This window comes from Hypoxylon trugodes (assembly GCF_022578975.1).
Source record: "Hypoxylon trugodes strain CBS 135444 unplaced genomic scaffold F4822scaffold_3, whole genome shotgun sequence".
Lineage (NCBI taxonomy): Eukaryota > Fungi > Ascomycota > Sordariomycetes > Xylariales > Hypoxylaceae > Hypoxylon > Hypoxylon trugodes.
Window position 1 is genome coordinate 2,882,927 of NW_026250018.1, and position 18,497 is coordinate 2,901,423.

The 18,497-nt window shown below is 47.2% G+C and overlaps 5 protein-coding genes across 5 annotated transcripts; 2 read left to right on the forward strand and 3 right to left on the reverse strand.

The window, feature by feature from the left end:
* Window positions 1-100: 100 nt before the first annotated feature.
* On the reverse strand, window positions 101-1,570 carry F4822DRAFT_182250 (60S ribosomal protein L17). The gene is made up of 4 exons (XM_051453424.1): window positions 1,408-1,570; window positions 1,045-1,258; window positions 706-893; window positions 101-646 (listed from the first exon to the last, which is right to left on the reverse strand). The coding sequence occupies exons 1-4, from the start codon at window positions 1,408-1,410 to the stop codon at window positions 488-490; spliced, it is 564 nt and encodes a 187-aa protein (XP_051317107.1). The 5' UTR covers window positions 1,411-1,570; the 3' UTR covers window positions 101-487.
* A 349-nt stretch (window positions 1,571-1,919) lies between these two features.
* Window positions 1,920-3,067, forward strand: F4822DRAFT_436728 (rRNA 2'-O-methyltransferase fibrillarin; the record flags this gene model as incomplete). Its single annotated transcript, XM_051462335.1, has 4 exons — window positions 1,920-2,034; window positions 2,095-2,231; window positions 2,297-2,957; window positions 3,012-3,067. 4 exons carry the CDS (start codon window positions 1,920-1,922, stop codon window positions 3,065-3,067), a joined length of 969 nt encoding a protein of 322 aa, XP_051317108.1.
* A 215-nt stretch (window positions 3,068-3,282) lies between these two features.
* F4822DRAFT_182379 (uncharacterized protein) lies at window positions 3,283-5,299 on the reverse strand. The gene is made up of 2 exons (XM_051453426.1): window positions 4,882-5,299; window positions 3,283-4,815 (listed from the first exon to the last, which is right to left on the reverse strand). Exon 2 carries the CDS (start codon window positions 4,771-4,773, stop codon window positions 3,568-3,570), a length of 1,206 nt encoding a protein of 401 aa, XP_051317109.1. The 5' UTR covers window positions 4,774-4,815; window positions 4,882-5,299; the 3' UTR covers window positions 3,283-3,567.
* A 4,260-nt stretch (window positions 5,300-9,559) lies between these two features.
* F4822DRAFT_182427 (family A G protein-coupled receptor-like protein) lies at window positions 9,560-11,411 on the forward strand. Its single transcript, XM_051453427.1, has 3 exons — window positions 9,560-10,106; window positions 10,159-10,425; window positions 10,482-11,411. The coding sequence occupies exons 1-3, from the start codon at window positions 9,850-9,852 to the stop codon at window positions 11,257-11,259; spliced, it is 1,302 nt and encodes a 433-aa protein (XP_051317110.1). The 5' UTR covers window positions 9,560-9,849; the 3' UTR covers window positions 11,260-11,411.
* A 3,984-nt stretch (window positions 11,412-15,395) lies between these two features.
* Window positions 15,396-17,659, reverse strand: F4822DRAFT_442341 (uncharacterized protein; the record flags this gene model as incomplete). Its single annotated transcript, XM_051462980.1, has 4 exons — window positions 15,396-16,269; window positions 16,331-16,860; window positions 16,918-17,194; window positions 17,254-17,659. The coding sequence occupies 4 exons, from the start codon at window positions 17,657-17,659 to the stop codon at window positions 15,581-15,583; spliced, it is 1,902 nt and encodes a 633-aa protein (XP_051317111.1). The 3' UTR covers window positions 15,396-15,580.
* Window positions 17,660-18,497: the final 838 nt, after the last annotated feature.

Below are 18,497 nucleotides of genomic sequence, written 5' to 3' on the forward strand. Positions count from 1 at the left end.
TGATTGTGGTTATTGATGAAGTGATCTGAATCGTGATACCCTTAGGCGGTAATGCAGTACCTAGTAATGTGGTTGATGACAGCTCGGTTTGTCAAGCCTACATTAGATACTTCTATTATGTATTATTGTAATAAGAGATGAAATGGGCTTGTTGATAATTCCACGAGAAATAGTAATCAAGCAACACCTATGTATACTCGATACTTGAATGCGTAGGAATATTAACTAATTATCACGGTAAAAACAAGACCTAGAGAATTCATTCAGAAACTTTTGGTTGAGTATTTTTTGGGGGGAATCCACGAAGATATTGTGTGAATTTTATATTTCGCGAAGGAGTTGCATGCCAGAAACCTAGACCCATGGATGCTTTACGACCGCCTTGACACCTGGAGTGAAAAGCAACTTATAAAACCCCGAAAACCCTCCCTTTCTTTCTTTCTTTCTCCATTAATCGTCATATCAATCTGCCCCGTCCCCTAAAAGCTTACGCGGCAGTGATGGCCTGGCGGATTCTAGCACCGCGTTGTCGGGAGGAAAGGTGGGCCTGGTCTCGTCCGACAACAGCCTCCGACTTCTGAACAACCTCCTCGCCCTCGGTTAGGATGAGCTCGATGTGGCACGGGTTAGACATGTAGGGGTTGATCTGTATATATCCATCAGCAAACTAGAATTGTACCCTAAGGTATAATATTGGTAACGTACACGACCGTGAGCTCGGTAGGTTCGTCTTCGTTGCTTGGGGGCCTGGTTGACCTGGATGTGCTTGACGATCAAGTTGCTGGTGTCGAGACCCTTGGCATCGGCGTTGGACTCGGCGTTCTTGAGGAGACCGAGTAGGAACTCGGCGGACTTTACGGGCCATCGAGCCTTGGAGACACCGAACTGCTTGCCTGTTTGTACCATCGTGTCAGCATTTCCATCTACCACAATACTTGTAATCAAGAATATTTTATATCCTTCTATCCTAGTCTCTTGATATTATGCACATGTCCAATTCTCCCATAAAGTCTAAACCATCGAGTTGAGATTGATAAATCGTACCTTGGGCTGTTCGGCCAGTGCTGCCAGCATATCGTCGCATGGGGACAGCCTCAGTCTTCTCCTTCACGTTCTCGAGGAACTTGACAGCGCGGGTCAACTTCCAGCCGTTGATAGCCTGGGCGGTCTCTCGGGTGTTCTTGAAAGAGACACGTAGGTAGGCACCGCGGGCGCGGGCCGACTTCGCGGAGTCGATCTCGGTGGCAGCGTATCGGACCTGAAAAAGAGCGTTTTATGTCAGTTATCTTAGCTTATTTGGTGTTTTGTATTTTTTTTTTCGGTGTTGTTTATAATCGGTGTCAGGCGATAAACCGATAATTTAATTGTCGCGTGAAACATAGGATATTCGAATGGATATAAACGTACCATCTTTGCTGCTGTGTGTTGTTGAAGTGGGAGATGGACTCGATGTCGTTTGTTCGATTGAAGATTTTCGCGAAGTTCAAAGATTGGGGGGGGAAGTTCTCTAAGGTTCGCAATTGTGGAAATTGAATTGTGCCCTCGCTTACGGCCCTATGGCAGTACGTACTTTCCCTCTAAAGGAAAAAAAAAAGAAGAAAGTCCCACTTGGTCCAAGCTCAAAGTATTATCGATAACGTGCGTTGAAACTTTTCATGTTGGATAATCTTCGGACTGTGGAAGGAGCTCGGGCCATGTGAAGTTCCAATTGCTAGGCCAGTGTAACAGTAGCTCCGAAATTTTTTTTTCTTCTGAAGCTGCTTGAAGGAAATTTTTGGTCGAAGCTCGACGTTAACATAACTTTTCTTCCAATCTTCTCTACAATACCCTTAACGCGACAATCCACCACGAACGACACGATTTAACTTGTCGCGAGTATAAATACACCTCATTCATAATCCAATTCTTCATTTTTAAACATGGGTTTCCAACCGCGAGGAGGTAGAGGCGGTGGCCGTGGTGGCGGCCGAGGTGGCTTTGGTGATCGTGGTGGTCGAGGTGGTGGTGGCTTTGGCGGCCGTGGAGGTGGACGAGGTGAGAACTCTTTCAAGAGAATACATTATCTAGTGCTTGAGTTACTGATTTAGATTACAGGTGGTGGCCGTGGTGGCTTCGGCGACCGAGGTGGACGAGGCGGTGGTCGCGGCGGCCCACGAGGAGGTCGAGGAGCTCCTCGTGGTGGTGGACGAGGTGGCAGAGGCGGCGCAAGCGGTGGTGCCAGGGTCGTCGTTGTAAGTGAAACTTGAATCATCTTTTCATCTATTTATATCGGCTTAACTAACCGTATTTCTCATAGGAACCCCACCGTCACGAAGGCGTTTTCGTTTCGCGGGGCAAGGAAGATCACCTGCTTACCCGAAGCATCGCTCCCGGTATCGAAGTCTACGGCGAGAAGAGAGTCTCCGTTGATACCACTACCAAGGGCGAAGATGGTGCTCCCATCACTACCAAGGTTGAATACCGAATTTGGAACCCTTTCCGAAGCAAGTTGGCGGCCGGTATCATTGGTGGTATTGACAACATCTACATGAAGCCTGGCTCCAAGGTTCTATACTTGGGTGCCGCCTCTGGAACCTCAGTTTCCCACGTTGCCGATATTGTCGGACCTACTGGAAACGTTTACGCCGTCGAATTCTCCCACCGATCTGGCCGAGACTTAGTCAACATGGCTCAAAACAGAACGAATGTTATCCCCATTGTCGAAGATGCCCGACACCCTATGAAGTACCGCATGCTGGTACCAATGGTAGACTGCATCTTCGCTGATGTCGCCCAACCGGACCAAGCCCGTATTGTCGCTCTAAACGCGCACATGTTCCTCAAAGTTGGTGGTGGTGTAGTTATCTCCATCAAGGCCAACTGTATCGACAGCACAGCTGCCCCTGAGGCAGTATTCGCGCAAGAAGTTCAGAAGTTAAGAGCAGAACGAATCAAGCCCCAAGAGCAACTTACACTAGGTACTTCCTCCCCTCTACCTTTGCGGCTATTGGTATACTAATAATTGTAATTAGAACCCTATGAACGAGATCACTGTATCGTGATTGGTCAATACCAGGAAGCTAAATAAGTAACCTTATAGACAAGAGGGCAACCTTGCCTACTTTGTCTTGTATTATGGCCTTGATGCAATGGTCATAATCCATATGGTTTACGGGATGGAGTTGTTCACCATCAGGCAACGGCGACTTGGCGTTAGGGGTGGGGATTTTTGCTATTTCTGTGCATAGTTCCTATAAGGACAAATATTTGGTCAATACCACATACGCAATTCGTTCCGCAAAATTCGTCTATCTATTTTATACAAAAGTTACTCTAACCGCTAAATGTCCCGACTATACGGCGCCTAAAGCCTCATTTCTCATATCTTTAGTTTGCTTGAAAGTCGAACCTGATAAAATTTTCTGACATTGCCAATGACATAGTAAGGCAAAAAGGTGGCTTACTTGTCTTAACTACCACAACAGCTCTTGCCGTTTATGTACATTATGACTACCAAGGTAGCTCACGCCGCTCAGGGGTAGTGGTAGCATCTTCACTCATTCCATTCATCGAGGACCCTAGAGATGGTCATCTATTAGCAACCCTCTCATACGGCGACAACCGGCCCTCTTCCACACTACCGCTATTACGTCTTTTCCCGAGGGACACCGGCACCCCCGCGCCTCCGAATGAACCTATCTCCGATCCCAACCCTAGTCCCCCGCTACACGCACTCGTCATCACGGGAGGTTGGAGCGGCGCGTGAGATGTAACACAAGGCTGCTGTTGCTGCCATTGTTGGTTCATACCTGGGCCGGTAGTCATGCCACCGAGGATGCCGAAGCTGGAAATGGGCATAGGAATGACAGAATCCAGGGTCTTCGGATCGGGATTGAGGGGGGCGTATTGGGGTTGGGGGTTGTTGTAAAGAGTGCCGTTTTGATGACCAGTTGGTGAAGGCAATGTGGATGAAGTCGCGGTAGTACTCATAGAGCCATCGGAATAAGGGGGCCAGGCCCAGGGACCGGGGTATGGGAGGGGTCCTATGCTTGGGTTTGTATATTGGTGTTGTGGTTGCTGATATCGCTGTTGCTGTTGTTGGAGTTCTAGGTATTGCTGGAATTGCTGGATTACTTTCTCCGCTCCTTTGTTCATCGGTGGAGGCGGCATTTGCTCGGGGGGTGAGCGGAGGAATAGGACTTGCGTCACGGGTTCCGGTTGCCAGTCCATTTCGTCTACCGCCCCGAATTCAACGCCTGCTTCCTCCGCCCATGCGACGAAGCGCTTTCCGCATTGCCGTAGGGCTTGCGCGGCCCAGTCTCGGAAACGGAGGTTGACGCGGCGGACGGAGCTGCATTCGACGCAGAAGCGCTGGTTTGGACTGCCTCTACCTCTATTGCCCCTGTTATTGTGGTTATCATGTCGTGAGGCCTTGGGTGAGAAAGTAGGACCTTCGGGAGTAAAATTGTCGTTATCGTTCAGGTCGCCGGCAATATTAGAATTGTTATCGTGACTTCCACGACCACCTTGTCCGCTTCTTCCGCCACCCCTTCCTCCCCCGCCTCGCCCTCGATTGTTATTATTCAGGTCGAATGGGTTATATTGGTTTGCCGTTATGTGTGGACCGTAGGATGCGCGTCGGTAAGCCTGGGGTCCTCTTCTATGAGAGGGGCGAGGGCCCCTCGTGGGCGGTTTGAAGCCATGCGTATGGTTTTGGTTATCGATTCCCCCGTCCTGCGGTCCCCATTTGTTGTTTGAAGTCTTTGGGCGCCGACCCTTAGCTTTTCTTCCCATATCGCATGTAGGATCTTCACTCGCGGAATTTCCTCTAGATAACTTGGTTTATTTGATCTCAACGTTAGTTAGCTATTCGGGTTCCGATTAGTTCGAGCTTTACGATACCTAGACTCTAGAATATCACTGAAGGGAGTATTAGTAGAGATATATTAATGCCGATGAGCTGGCGCAAGGTAGCCTAGGAGCTCTTAAAGAGAGCCTCTTCCATTTTAAACCTCCATCGTCTCTAGTATCTGAAAGGGCATGGCCTATCTGTTCTAGTTCTACGAGACCAGTCGGGACGTTCCAGAAAACAAAGGAAGAGACCATCGTGGATAAAAGTAGTCGGTTTCCGACCAGCGACGAAGGTTATCCATTGAAATCCGCTCTCGTGATGGCTGCAAAATTCAGAAGTTTTCTAAGGTGAGGATATCTGAGTCGTCTTATTGAAGTAGCTCTACAAAGGAGGCCCCAAGTAGTAAGGGGGAACTCGTCAATAGCCATGCAGCCATTCTCATCATTCACTTAGCGAACAATGGTAGGCGTGAGGGTCAAGAACGTCTCGGTTGAGCACGCGAATAGCATCTGACGCAGGTGTCAGTTGTTGAAAGCTAATGGGCTTTGTGGTTTCTGGAAATTCTCTACTGTGAGACTGGGTCTCAACGCCACTGAGCGTTTTACAGCGAAAGGGCCATTATTTGCCCTTGCTTTCTAGAGAAATTCCATTCGACTGAGAGTTAGGAAAAAGCCGTGGCACAATTCCGCATCATCGCTCCGTTTCGAGGAATACGGGAGGACCTAAGACTCGTTGTTAGCCGTATCATTTTCCCCATTGTATCTTCCCGATCAAAAGCACGAAGGATCGTTTTAGCTGGTTAATTAGGCATCTAAACGTGATCTAGGAGGGTATACACCGCTATTCCGACAGATATCGACGTCTTACAACGCCACCTATCGTATTCCCAGGGAATCTTTGCATCTCGCCTGCCACCTTCAAAAAAAAAATTAAGTTGGCGGAAGGGTAGGACTTGGCGAGGCTTGAATATCTCGTAATAAAGTGCCGTCGCTTGACACAGACGCGAAGGATTTCACCTTGTCGTCGTTCCGTTGTAAGTGGGCATCCGTAGGGCATGAGGCTCTACGTAACCCTAAATGCATGATTAGTCCTACCCATCCCCAGCATCTCGAAATAATTGATGCCTGCCGCTCCCCTTGTATAGGAGGCCTAGCCATTGTGATATTACATAACGATAACGGTGACGTCGAATATGCCGTGCGCTATCCGGCCCTATAACTGTTTTTGAAATGGAAGAGAGAACATCGCGCGAACGCTTTGACATTGGAGTATATAGCTAACTTGCTTGGCGACTAGGCGATGAGACATTCGAGGCATTCCCCGGATCCGCTATTAGGCCTAAACCCCAACTCTCGCGAACGAAGACACCATCGACCTCGGGAATTATTTTTCTTTACTAGCGTAACAAGGGTTAATATGCGCTAGACAAGGTGATTACAGGAACGCTTCACCTTGGAGGTAACTCCGAGCTTTCCACACCTCGTCAGTAACAGTAGTGGCAAAAGAAACAAGCCTTTTGCCGTTTGGGGTGCGTTACATTCTTTCTCAAGATTTTTTAGGCCGCGATGCTAATAATGATAGACGTTTCGAACCTGCTACCGGGACGAGAACGGCTCATGAACACCCACACCACACTACACCGAGGTATTATCTTGTCATGTGAGTCAGAAATGCCGAAAAAGAATCCCGTCAAAGGAAGAGAAACGAGCAGTCCAATAATCTGCGACTACGCAGCTCATAAAATCAGCTTTCAGCTATTTCGGTCTAGTAATCCTCATGTGGCCTCCTTCAGCAAGCGTATTTCGTTGCGCGAGGATTGAGGAAGTGGCTTTTAATCAATTCGTAAATTCTCCTATTTTCTGCATTATAGGATATCGGAATGGCTGTCATACGTTCGCATTAGCTCAGATCTTCCCTTCCACACCGCGATCATACCCATTTTCTTTGAAGATCTTAGGAGATCTTTAGATGATGACCTCATGCGATGATAGATCAGAGGTGTCTGCAGACCAGAATGAGGCCCCGACGCAGAGCCCAGGCTGGCCAGCATAAACTATTAAATCGTGACCCTGGGCCGCTTAATAATCTGGTCAAGTGAAAGCTGTTCCAAAAAGCCAACACTTCTTGGTCCATTGGACGGCACAGTTTTAGTTATTTCCAAGAGTATCGGTCAATACCATGCCGCCCTTTCTAAGGAAAAGGCTATCAGATTAACATTAGTGCGCTCCACCAACATCACGTACCTTAGGAAGCCCTAGGAAATATTCGCCTATGCAATTTTACTTCTTTCTGGTACTAACGGGATTGGTATGGCTTGTTGGGTCTATCTTCGAGAATACGCCTTGGTGTCCATGTTGTTAATAAGGCAAACCAGTAAGTTCATACTTAAGGTCCTGCTTGGTTAAGTCCCCGACTGGGAATTGGATGGTTCATGTTGAGATCCGAAAGGTGGGAGTGGTGACGGTATCTGTTGCACAACAGCATGCAGTGCGGTAGTGCGTCGTCAGCGCAATTGCCGGTGTTTGTTGGTGTTTTGTAATTGGCTGCGCCGTAACATCCCGTGGAAGATAGCTGTAGGAAATAAGTCGAATAAGTGCCGCTATGCTTGAAGACCTAGTTTCGAATCTCAACTAGCCAACTCTTGTCTTTTTGATAGTTCTCTTGGGCTAGGATAAGACAGCAGCCGAACCACATACGAAGATTTCTAGTTCGAATTGAGGCACGGACAATTAAAGCGGAAGGCACGGACTTCTGCAGAAAAACGATGGCGAAATTTCCAAGAGTAATAGCTGAATCTATTGTTTGTATCGGCCGAGATGCTAGAACATCTCTGAGTCTCGATTTCGTTCGAGTCCGGACGTCCTGAATCCTTAAGCAGGTATTGTAAGCTGATAGCATAAAATAGACCGATGCGGTGTGACGATAAGCCCCTTTAGCTGCTAAAGCTGCCAGCTGCTGAGAGGACTAGCGTCTGAGTAATTAAGTATAGCAGTGCATAGTGATAAATAGCATAACATATAATCAATATACTTGCCAGGATATTTATAAAATAGTGCGTCTAAAAGTGAAATGGAGTTCTCAACAACGTGGTTAACTGCGTTGGCACTGACGATGATAGGCTTTTAGGCTTGTAAATCCAACTAAATCCAAGTAAAGCCGAGAAAATCAATCGAAGTCCTAGGATAATGCAGAAGCACGTGCCGTATTACTTAATAGATACTTAGTTACTTACATGTATATATGTAGATACTTATACTTTATAGCGGGTTCCACTATATCATATCAAAGTTGTGTTAAGTAATATCTGCGCTTGTACCTCGCTAACTACAGCCTAGCCCATTTCTTCTCCAAATTATCTATTCGCAGTCAGCACTAATTCGGACTTCCTCCACCCTACTACAACATTATCACCGTCATTGCCACTACCGATATCCACCTTCAATGATAATTATTGAAACCAAACATCTCTCTATACACCTCAATGCATGCCATGATCACCGCCATGTCGCCATGTGTTTTCTCCGTAGGAAATGAGAAGGTCCGTGACCGAGAGGCATTCTCATTCAGAACGCACTCATCCGTCAAGCAAACTGAAGCACCATTTCTCCCGCATATACCTACATATGTACTCCAAGACGCGTGGCCCATCTACGTTAGACTAATACGCCCAAACACGGCTCCCGCCTTGCTCTGATGTATCGACGTTGCTTTCGTCGCAGAATCCCTTTTCAATGGCAGCTTAAATCTCACATCGAGATACTAATGCCTTACGAGTACCAAGGTAATTCAGCATATCCAGTGTGATTGAATCTAACCACTATGGGATTCCCCGATAATCTCACATTATTCCCGAAGAACGGACTGTTTTCTAGGTTTGTCATTTGACATGCCAACTATTCGCTGGGCTATGTCTGCCAAGCTGGGGTAACCGGTTACTAAGAGGGTCTCATGGAGCACTGATACATTTCGGACACACGCTCCGGGGTTGGCCAAGTTGTCAGGCCCTTGGTCGGAGCCAAAGCTCTCACGCTGGTACTTACTGTGTAGCACAATACACACTCATACGACATTGGAGCTCTATGTCAACAAGAAAAGAGCCTATCGAGAGGGCCATCGACGTGATTCCCCCCTACATACTACAGCCAGAGAAAAATGTTCCCTGCGCCGTCATATATGCTTGTAATCATACACACTTATCTAACGGATGCTACGGGTTAAATTCCGGAATACTTAGCTTTCTATCCTAACCCCTATGTCTGCCTTTGGGATGGTTGCCAGTGTACATATCACAGAGCCATGTTTTTTTCTGACTCCGCATTTTTACTATCTGATTGGACCTCCATGTTCGAGTCACCCTTTCACAAGCCGGCGCCGTTTTTTCTCTAGTCAGCCACCAAGTCTCCCTGGCATGAACCACCATTCGGGGACCCTTGATTAGCGGTGCGTGGTATCCTAGTCAGGAGCCGGGAGCTGCATATCTGGTATCCTCTCTCTTCAGAAACGTTCCAGGGAATAATACCCACATCTAAGCAAGGCTTAGGCCCCGTAGTATCTTGATATGGTATTACGAGGGCGTGTGTAAGAGCGGCCTGCTTAATTATAAGATTCTCAAGAGATCCAACCCGTCGATGCCCGCCCGCCCAAGTGGACCTCGGGGCTTAAGTTATGTTCGGTGAATTGTAATTCAACGAGCTGGCTCATCTATCTCTTCGATACTTCGAGGCCTACGTTGTTTGACAAGACGATCCATACGGACCATGTTAACGTTCCGGTCTGCTGGATACTCGGGCCTTGATTACTGACTTAAGCGTTTCTACGACTTACTGTGCGCCTTTATCATACGATTGAGTTCTCGACAGGACTATACAACGTCTAGCAAAAACGGACTCGACATAGCAGCTTGATCCGAGTTTCAACTTCTTAGCGGGCTATCTTACAGCCAAACCCCCCAACTCGAGAGTACATTCATTTACACCACCTCCTTGAGTTCAACGATACATACCTAGGCGCTTTTAAAGATGGGCGAATTATCAGAAGGAGTACTCCACGCCATCAGCGTCATCGAGCGAGTTGGCTCGGTGTTTTCATTGCTAGGATGTGTCTTCGTTATTGGCACATTCACTTTCTCAAAAGCTTTCCACAAGCCTATCAACCGTCTTGTCTTCTATGCCTCCTTCGGTAACATGATGACCAATGTGGGGACTTTGATGTCGAGGAATTATCTTACGCAGATCGATTCATTCGCATGTCAATTTCAAGGATTCCTTATTCAGATGTGAGTATCGTCATATGTATACGGATTATTTCATCTTACTAAACTGGCCAAGGTTTCTGCCAGCTGATGCATTCTGGACGCTAGCCATGGCGTGCAACGTCTACCTAACATTTTACCACAAGTTCGACGCCGCGAGGCTAAGGAGGATGGATATTTACTATATCATACTGTGTTATGGTGTCCCTTTCATCCCCGCACTTACATACGTCTTCGTAAAGACAGAGGGAGCCGGCCGCATGTACGGCAACGCCACACTATGGTGTTGGGTCAGTTCGGGATGGGACATATTCCGAATTGCTACTTTTTACGGACCAGTATGGTAAGAGCTCAAGAACCCATGTCGTTCTTAACCTTATAGCAACTGATACAATTTAGGGTGGTGATCTTACTTACTATGGCCATCTATATCCGTGCCGGTGGAGAGATTTATAAGAAGCGAAAACAACTCCGCAACTTTGGTGCCAGTAGCAGCGCGCATGATCCAGACGCGTTGACTTCGTACGACCCTTATTCGACGAAGACGACTGAAGTTACAGTTACGACCGAGTCTGCCGAGGAAAACGGAGACGGAATCGATCTTGCACCATTAGGGCGAGCGGCTCCGAACAAACCCAAGGCGGCATACTCAGTGACGATCTCCTCCGACGTAAAAGACAAATCGCAGCAAGGCGATATCAAACTTCCCATCCAGAGCAACGTGCCACCGACGCCATCAACAGCGAAGGCGCAAGTGAAAACCCAAAAGCGGAAAGCGGCCTTCGATTTCAACCATGCGGCATGGTCGTATAGCAAATGCGCCCTACTCTTCTTCACGGCACTTCTTATCACCTGGATCCCATCTTCAGCCAACCGTGTGTACAGTATCGTCAACACAAACCAAACACTAGCATCCCTAGAGATTATGAGCGCACTTGTCTTGCCGCTCCAAGGTTTCTGGAATATGTTGATATATGTCGCGACAAGTTGGGAAGCAGTGAAGATCACATTCTCGGATCTCGGATCAGGTCATCGTCCAGACCAAAGTCGTTTCGGTGACGACAAGCGCAGCTATGGGTTCAAATTACCAAGCCGAAGTGGCCTGGAGAGCGACAGTATAACGGAACTTACCAATAGCGACAGGACGTCCGACTCTCACAATGGGGTTAAGGCGTAGAAGACATGAACGGCTTGGGAAAAATTAAACTTGGAACTACGAATTATAAAGCCTAAAATCTCTAATCTTCTACTTCTTGCGCATGCTTTGAAAGGGTAAAAAAATCCTTTCATCTGTATCAACAAAATTACTTGCCATATACCCAAAAAATTCATTACCTGGTTTATCGTGTTTAATCGTGCACTTCTTTAATTTGTTGTAATTAGTCTTTGAGAGTTGATACCCTCTTGTACTACGCTATTTGGTACGGCTATTGAACTCCATGGTCTAGGCCAACGAGGCCACTAGGATAGGGGACTCAACTCAGGGAAACTGGCCGGGCGTGGATATCAACGGTACCCTACTCCCGGCCATCGGAAGCTCACCCGTGAGTCGGGCCTTTCCCCTCAACGCTAGCAAGCCGAAAATATGGGGGAGTTTGGCGGCCGGAGGCTTGTATGCTTCCCTCCCCCTAACCATATTTCCTAATCAAGAACCGAGATACTTGGGTACTTGTGCAAATCTTTATATTTCTTGGGTAATTCTTACATATGTAGTCCTAACGTATCGGTAACAGTGGCAATTTGATAATTTAGAGATGTAAGATGTAATCTTAGATTTGTCGTTGTTGATATCAAACTCACATGTATGCAATGCATTACAAATGGAAATACCTATGTATTTGTTCGGTTACAAACAGCCGCGGGTCTTCGAAATGGTGGTTTGGGAAAATTACATATGCTTTTACATGTGTCGGATGCTCCTATTACCGACTACCGACCTTCGCATGAGATAACGTAAAGGGGCGCGGGTGAAAGAAGGGATGATATTTTGTGATGTTGGTCAAGGTGAAGATAGAAGATATTCAGGGTCACGGACCAGTAACGTTATGTGACCGGAAGTTTTTATTCGACCGATCTCCCAACCTTGTCACTATCTAACCAACAACTCATACGGCGTGTTGTCGCGTGCATTATTTATTCCTTCTAGCATTCCTAGCTATATAACCGTCCCTAGTGCTGAGAAAAACTAAATTCTAGGCCTTGGCTGTGGGAATTTTCTATGCGCGAGTTGGGTTAGGTGTTCATGGGATGTCGTTGAGGCACGCAGGAACAAGGTTGCAGTAGGATGCGGATCTCCACGCGAACGGCTCCTTCGGCGAACCGAATTTTTCTTGGAAGAAAGGGTTGGGGCCGTTCGTGTAGCAGAATACCAAGACGAGTCGGCGTACAGTACGCTAGACTATGTATATGCTATAATATGTTGTGTTATAGCTGGGGAGGGAGCCAGGTAATAGAAGAATACGGTCCGGGAGTAGGAAAGCTACATTATATGGTGGTATTCGTAAGGCTGGTTTGATCTGGTATAGCTTGATACTGTCAAGGGATTGAGAATTAGGTCTATGCGAGGTCCGAATGGTTGAGTGAAGTTTTCGTTGTTCTTAAGAGGGGCGCAGTATAGGTATGGACGAGCAGCAATATCTCCATCTAGAACGTCAACATGAGTTCATCTCGTCCAATGAATTTACGTATGTAACTTTCCCGATGACTTTGTTTCAAGCTTATGTAGAACCCGCGGGGTAGATCACAACTCAGGGACGTCTCTACATAATAGAGTTTCAAAGAACACGTTAGGTGCATGCCTTCGGGCAGGCATAGGATAGGATGGAAGAGAATTTTTGTTGGTTGCGCAGTTTTGGTCGAGACGTTTTTTCGGTTTCATGAAACACCCTGGGGATTTCTGACCAATGATACGTCCCGAATTCTAACTCTTCGGCTTGAATAGGCAAGGTTACTGGCGTCTGCTAGGGTCTAATTCTTAGCGTGTGAAAGTTCGTAAACCTTACCTTCTGTAGGAAATAGCGTCCCTGAACTCTCTTTCTTTTTTATTCGTGCTAGATAATTTATCGCCGTCCAACGAGAAAGCAGTGCTTTTCTCTGTTGGTTCTATTCGCCCTTCCATAAAATGAATGTGATACATTCCATCAGCGTCGCAACGAAAGGGATGAGGCGAAAGACCTTTTCAACAATGAGAAAAGTTTTTCCAAATTCCCAGAAGCCTCACCGTCGTACTGCAGCATTTACGTCCATGGCTTTGGGTCAAGCGAAATAGTCGGGCAAATTTCGACCTTGTCCATCACGGTCCAGATAGAGAAAAGATCGGAGGGGTCTTCGGTTCCATAAATTACAACCTCGACGTCGATTTACCGCATTAGGAGAAGACAGGGGCTGGGTCGAAAAGTAAGACGTGCCGAAAACAAGATATTTTACTTGCATACTCCACAGTATGTAGGACTTCCAGGAGGCACAGTCTAAAGACGCACTAATCTTTTCATTGAATAGCAGCGAGGGACCCCTAAAGTTGATCATTACGGACGTTCATGGACCTAATCTTTTAAACCCTCGTCGTATAGTGCCCTTTGCTGGTAATTTCCAGCCCTATTCTGATTAATAATGACACATTAAGAGAGTTAATGGAAGATACTTGCCGAGATCCATGGGGTAGGGAAGCAAGGCAGGCTAGAAGGTTGTATTCGGTGGTGGCTTTGAGAATTCGTCTCGCGTATACAAAATTTGTCCGCATATTTTCTGCATATAATGCACATAACATCATGTATGCAAATTAATACCCCTTTTGGAATCAATATTAGGCAGGCTGGTACTGATGAGTCGGTAATGAGATAGTGGCACCGCCTCATAAGCATTAGGAGAAACAATCGCCAAAGCTCACATCCGATGTCGATTATCAATATCTTCTTTAGGGCCATCGCTCCGGTACTAGTATCTCTTGCATTCGTGGCGTTTTGTCTGTGCTGGAAATCCATATCCATAGGGCATCGCTCTCCCGCACGTGCCTTGGGTCTGACCGTTTACCTAGGTACTCAGACTCTATAACGTATTAAGGTAGCAGTATATGCGTGTGCTTGCTACTGACATGCCCAAGTTGTCAATATCCCCGTAATGCGTGTGTATCTCTTGTTTTGAATTTTTAAGATGACAGGTCAACTGCGTCAAGAGTCAAGTCCACTCGCGTACATATGATATGTTGTACTTAGGTACCCTAAGTATCTACATATCTCCTGTAGTGTCAAGCAAACAACGCCCCGTCCGGGTCTAATGGTAGGCGGGCCGCCGTTGGAGTCGACGGCTTCAAGTAGTGTAACTGTTGGCCTTCGCCATCGCCACAGTAAATGATGATAAAAATTTAATTCGACAGTGTGGACACTGGAGAGGGGGAGCATTAAGATTAGAGACATGGGTGGCGCCGTCGTAATACGTATGCAAGGGATGATAAAAAAGCACGGTTTCTCGGTAGGGTATTTACGGAGTACGCTACAGATGAGTTTCGCTCGCTAGGCTCAAAAGCCTACAAACCAATTAATTGGTGATTATAACACGTCCTCACGGCAGAGCATGGCGGGCCGAAGCCATGCGAGGCGAGACGCGCCGGTCCGTAAGTAGGTACCGAGAACTATATCAATTGGCAGCATGTCCTACTTTCCTTTAAACGTGATTGAAACCGATCGCAGTTTAAATCGGCGTAGCCGTGTGTCTAGAGATGCGCATACTCAAGGTGCAAGTCGAACTAAGCCATCCGATACCGATCGAAACCCTCGACTAGATCCCAAGATCTATTCCAAGATGCAAGCGACTGTTCAATCGACAATGTTAAAGTTTATGTGGTTCGGCGGGAAACAGCATATCCTCCAAATGTACGCTCGCCCAATACTAAGATGCAGATGCCCTTATGTTTGTTACGATCTCGCTGTTGTGTACGTTTTTCCTTTCCTCAAGTCCGGATACCGCGGTTGTGGCTTCACTAGTGTTGCCAGAGATGTCTCGCCTTTAGAGCCGGACTTCTATAAAGCAAAAGATTCTTGTTAGGCAATCAAAATTGCGTAAGTTATCTCGTGTTTGTTTTCTACATACAGTGCGCGTCGGGCGACCAGATGCGAGACCATCACGTCCCTAATCCTCAATAATGCTACAACAGTAGAAATGATACCACCATCAAATCTAGTGGAAACTTCAACCAGAAAAGCAATTGTGAAATAGTAATCGAGGTGACGCAAGTATGAGATTTGCATCCGGGTATCTCCCACCTAACCTATTAGACAGCAGTAAAAAGTACAGTATCTCGTCGTGTTGCCGAGAATAGCGATTTTGCGTATTTCATGTTCTGAGGACTGGCTTTGGTTAGGTAAAAGGGTAGTATAAGAGCATGATAATTCGTTCCAGAACGCCGGTGCCATGATTTGATGCGATCCCCTCCTTTTGCATGTCTCGATTAAAGAAAAGTTCTGATAGGTTTGCCCCACTACGGGCGGGGCTCCTCTCGGTTATCACGTCGATGCTCTTTTGTTCTTGACAGCCACGATGTGAGAATATTGCCAATAAGTTCCCCTTTCAATGCACTCCTGGACAATGTCTTCCTCTTCCCACCACCATCGATCTGCATGGACAAACTTCCCCCAGATTTCTTGCCACAACATCCTCGCAGTCAGGCAACGGAGTTCGCTCTCCACGGACGCTTGATCCTTCGTCTCCTCGGTCGCAGTAGCGCCTTCATGTACAGCACGCACCGAGACTGTCGTAAGAGTGCTACCATACCCGCGGAGTTTTGCGACAGCTAACCAGGCTGGGAACGTGCCGCTGGGATATGTCGTACGGCACTTTTTTTCAAGCTGGATCAAGAGGTTTTCGAATAACCACTGTCGCATCTTTGGACCCATCGAGGCTGAGACCGGTTGGGGGTCAATTAAAGTCAGATGTAGAGCACCACCAGGGGCCAGACAGCGGTAGATATGACGAAGGAGCAGGGGGATCTCGCTCGAAGGAAACAATGCAGGCATAGGTAGACATGTTACGGCCGTATATAGTTGTGGCGCGAGCGGACGAGAGCCCGCAGATGCAGATATTGCTGGTACAAGGATCGGCTTTACATTTGGGAACAGATTCGGAGATATCGGTTTTGGTGACAAGTGAGTAATTGAGGCTTGCGGGTGCAAAGCTGCAAGATACGATGCAGATGCTAGTTAACACGACCAGTCAGCTGCTTGCCAAAGACGTTTCACCCGCGGAGAGGCACAAACCTTGAGTTTCGTAGAATGCTAGAAACCTAGGAGGGTTAGAAAGTTTTGGCGAATCTGAGCTTCCCGAATTCCTATCCGCGCATTCCCCAAGCGGCGTGTAACCCTCGTGTTGTAGGGCGGAGAACATCCAACGCTTCTTGGTCATCTCCAATTCTTTGTAAACGGTGGCGTCCGGCGAATGCCCCATGTTAGATTCCATGTTAGCGAGCATGAGCTCTGGGGTGGCTGCAGCCATCATTCGGAGTTCACGTTGTAGCGCCACTAAGCCCGGTGACATGCACTGATCCGAATCGTCGCTCACTAGCGAATTATGCAGCCTTTCTTCTCCTGGAGGAGTCGCATTTTCCTTCGTTGGGTTGCAGTCCCATTCATGAGGAGGTTTCCAAGCGTCTGGGTTGCCTAATCTATCATTGCTATTCCAGCCTGGGGTGTATATGACAGCATTATTTCGAGGCTCGGTAAGGGGCGGGGTTCGTAGTAGTCGGGAAGGAGCCGCTATAGACCCAGCGTCGTCAAACGCTAAAGGATTCCTAGAAAATGCATTAGTCGAGGCTCAAATATTCATCGATAAGTCTTTGGGGGCTTACACTCCCTTGGGTAAGTCTGGAATGGGTGGTGTCGAAGGTGTTGAAGCCTTTGTCCGATCAGCGGATATGTGGACTTCGGAGACCAACTGGTCGATGTCTTTCTCTGGATCGCGAGGCGAAGACGTGACTTCGGTAGTTTTAGTGACGAAAGAAGATGGTCCTAGAGACTGGATCAGATGTTCCTGTTTCAATGTGGTCGTCCCGCTGGTCACCGAAGCACCGACCCCGGTGCTGTTCGTAGCAGCAGACGGCTGTGTCCATTTCGACAGGGTGGATTCTATAAGGATAAAGAGTCGGCGATTGAGTATAATTACCAAGAAGGGTTGGATTACTTACCTGGTGAGGATAAACTCGAGGCGTCAGAAGTCTCTGGGAGTTGTACGGGAAGATGGCCTTTCTCGGTAGGCTTAACAGTAACTTCCGATTCATCTTGGTGGTGTAGTAAGGACTTGACACAATACGCCGACGTGCGGTTAACTTTGTTAGCGTTACCGGGCAACAACTTCGGCGCCTTGATCGAATCCTTAGACTTAGACGGTGTCGGTGTCCTCCTTCGGCTTCTAGCGGAGAAGATACCAAAGCCACGATCACTGGAAGTGGAGCCTTCGGTAGACACGGATTGACGGCTACCCTCCGACCTTTGCCTTTTCTCGTTTTCCTTCACCCTCGCTTCTTGCTCTTTCCTCAGGATCTTCTCGCCCATGAGCTCCCTATTAGGATCGGTCCAGATGACGTCGAACATGATGACTAACTGCTCGTGGTTGAATAGTGTTTTGGGGCTTTTGATTGGGTAAATATTTCAATATTTAACACGGGGGGTATGATATCTATTGGGATTCGTAGATGGGGAGTGATAAGGGCTTAATAGAGCTGTAACGTAATCTGAAGTAATGAGGAGCCGTGTTCCTTTATTCGGCGTGACAATTAACTCTCAAATAACTTTGAACATGCCATATCATGAATTATGATTAGAAAAGTTGCCTCTTGGATTTCTCAACTATGAGTGTAACTAGATAGGGAATGGGGCTCCCGAATTTCTAGGCCACAGGAAGGAAGAGGCGGCCCAGAATGACAGCCGACCTTTGTGTATCTCCAGGGAGTATGGGTAGGTAATTATTCAAGGACTTCGCTGTTCACTTGACTCGCCCAACTTGGGGCTTCTGAGCCAAGTGGACTACTGCGACAAGGAAAATGAAGATTCAGGTCGGATGGGAGTGGTAACAATGTATAAGACGATGGAAAATGGGGGTTAAAAAGTAAGACAAATTTAGGTGGCGACGAATAGGGGGAGAAATGGCAGGCAACCATCCCAAGGTGCGACGAAGGTAATGTAGAAACTTTAGTTTAAAAAGGTGAGACGAATTTGATGTCGACGAAATGATTTAATCCGGTTTTGAATCTCCAAGGCAGGTTCAAGGCAAGCCTAATGTATATCCAGTCAAGGCAAGTGCAGGTGCAGGTGCAAGTACACCACTTTTTGTACCTGCTTATCCCTCTCTCTCTCCTTCCATCATCCCAAGTAAGATAAAAAGCACGGGAAGGCACACTAATCAGATCAAGGGGGGAAGCGCACCTTCCCG

Bases quoted from the DNA above. Each gene is read 5' to 3' on its own strand.
- F4822DRAFT_182250 (XM_051453424.1), bottom strand. The intron at 894-1,044 runs GTACGATTTATC...TGGTACAAACAG, and splicing joins CACTGGCCGAACAGCCCAAG to GCAAGCAGTTCGGTGTCTCC. The intron at 647-705 runs GTACGTTACCAA...GGATATATACAG, and splicing joins CCTACCGAGCTCACGGTCGT to ATCAACCCCTACATGTCTAA.
- F4822DRAFT_182379 (XM_051453426.1), bottom strand. From the start codon at position 4,773: ATGGGAAGAAAAGCTAAGGGTCGGCGCCCAAAGACTTCAAACAACAAA.
- F4822DRAFT_182427 (XM_051453427.1), top strand. From the start codon at position 9,850: ATGGGCGAATTATCAGAAGGAGTACTCCACGCCATCAGCGTCATCGAG. The intron at 10,107-10,158 runs GTGAGTATCGTC...AAACTGGCCAAG, and splicing joins CAAGGATTCCTTATTCAGAT to GTTTCTGCCAGCTGATGCAT. The intron at 10,426-10,481 runs GTAAGAGCTCAA...GATACAATTTAG, and splicing joins ACTTTTTACGGACCAGTATG to GGTGGTGATCTTACTTACTA.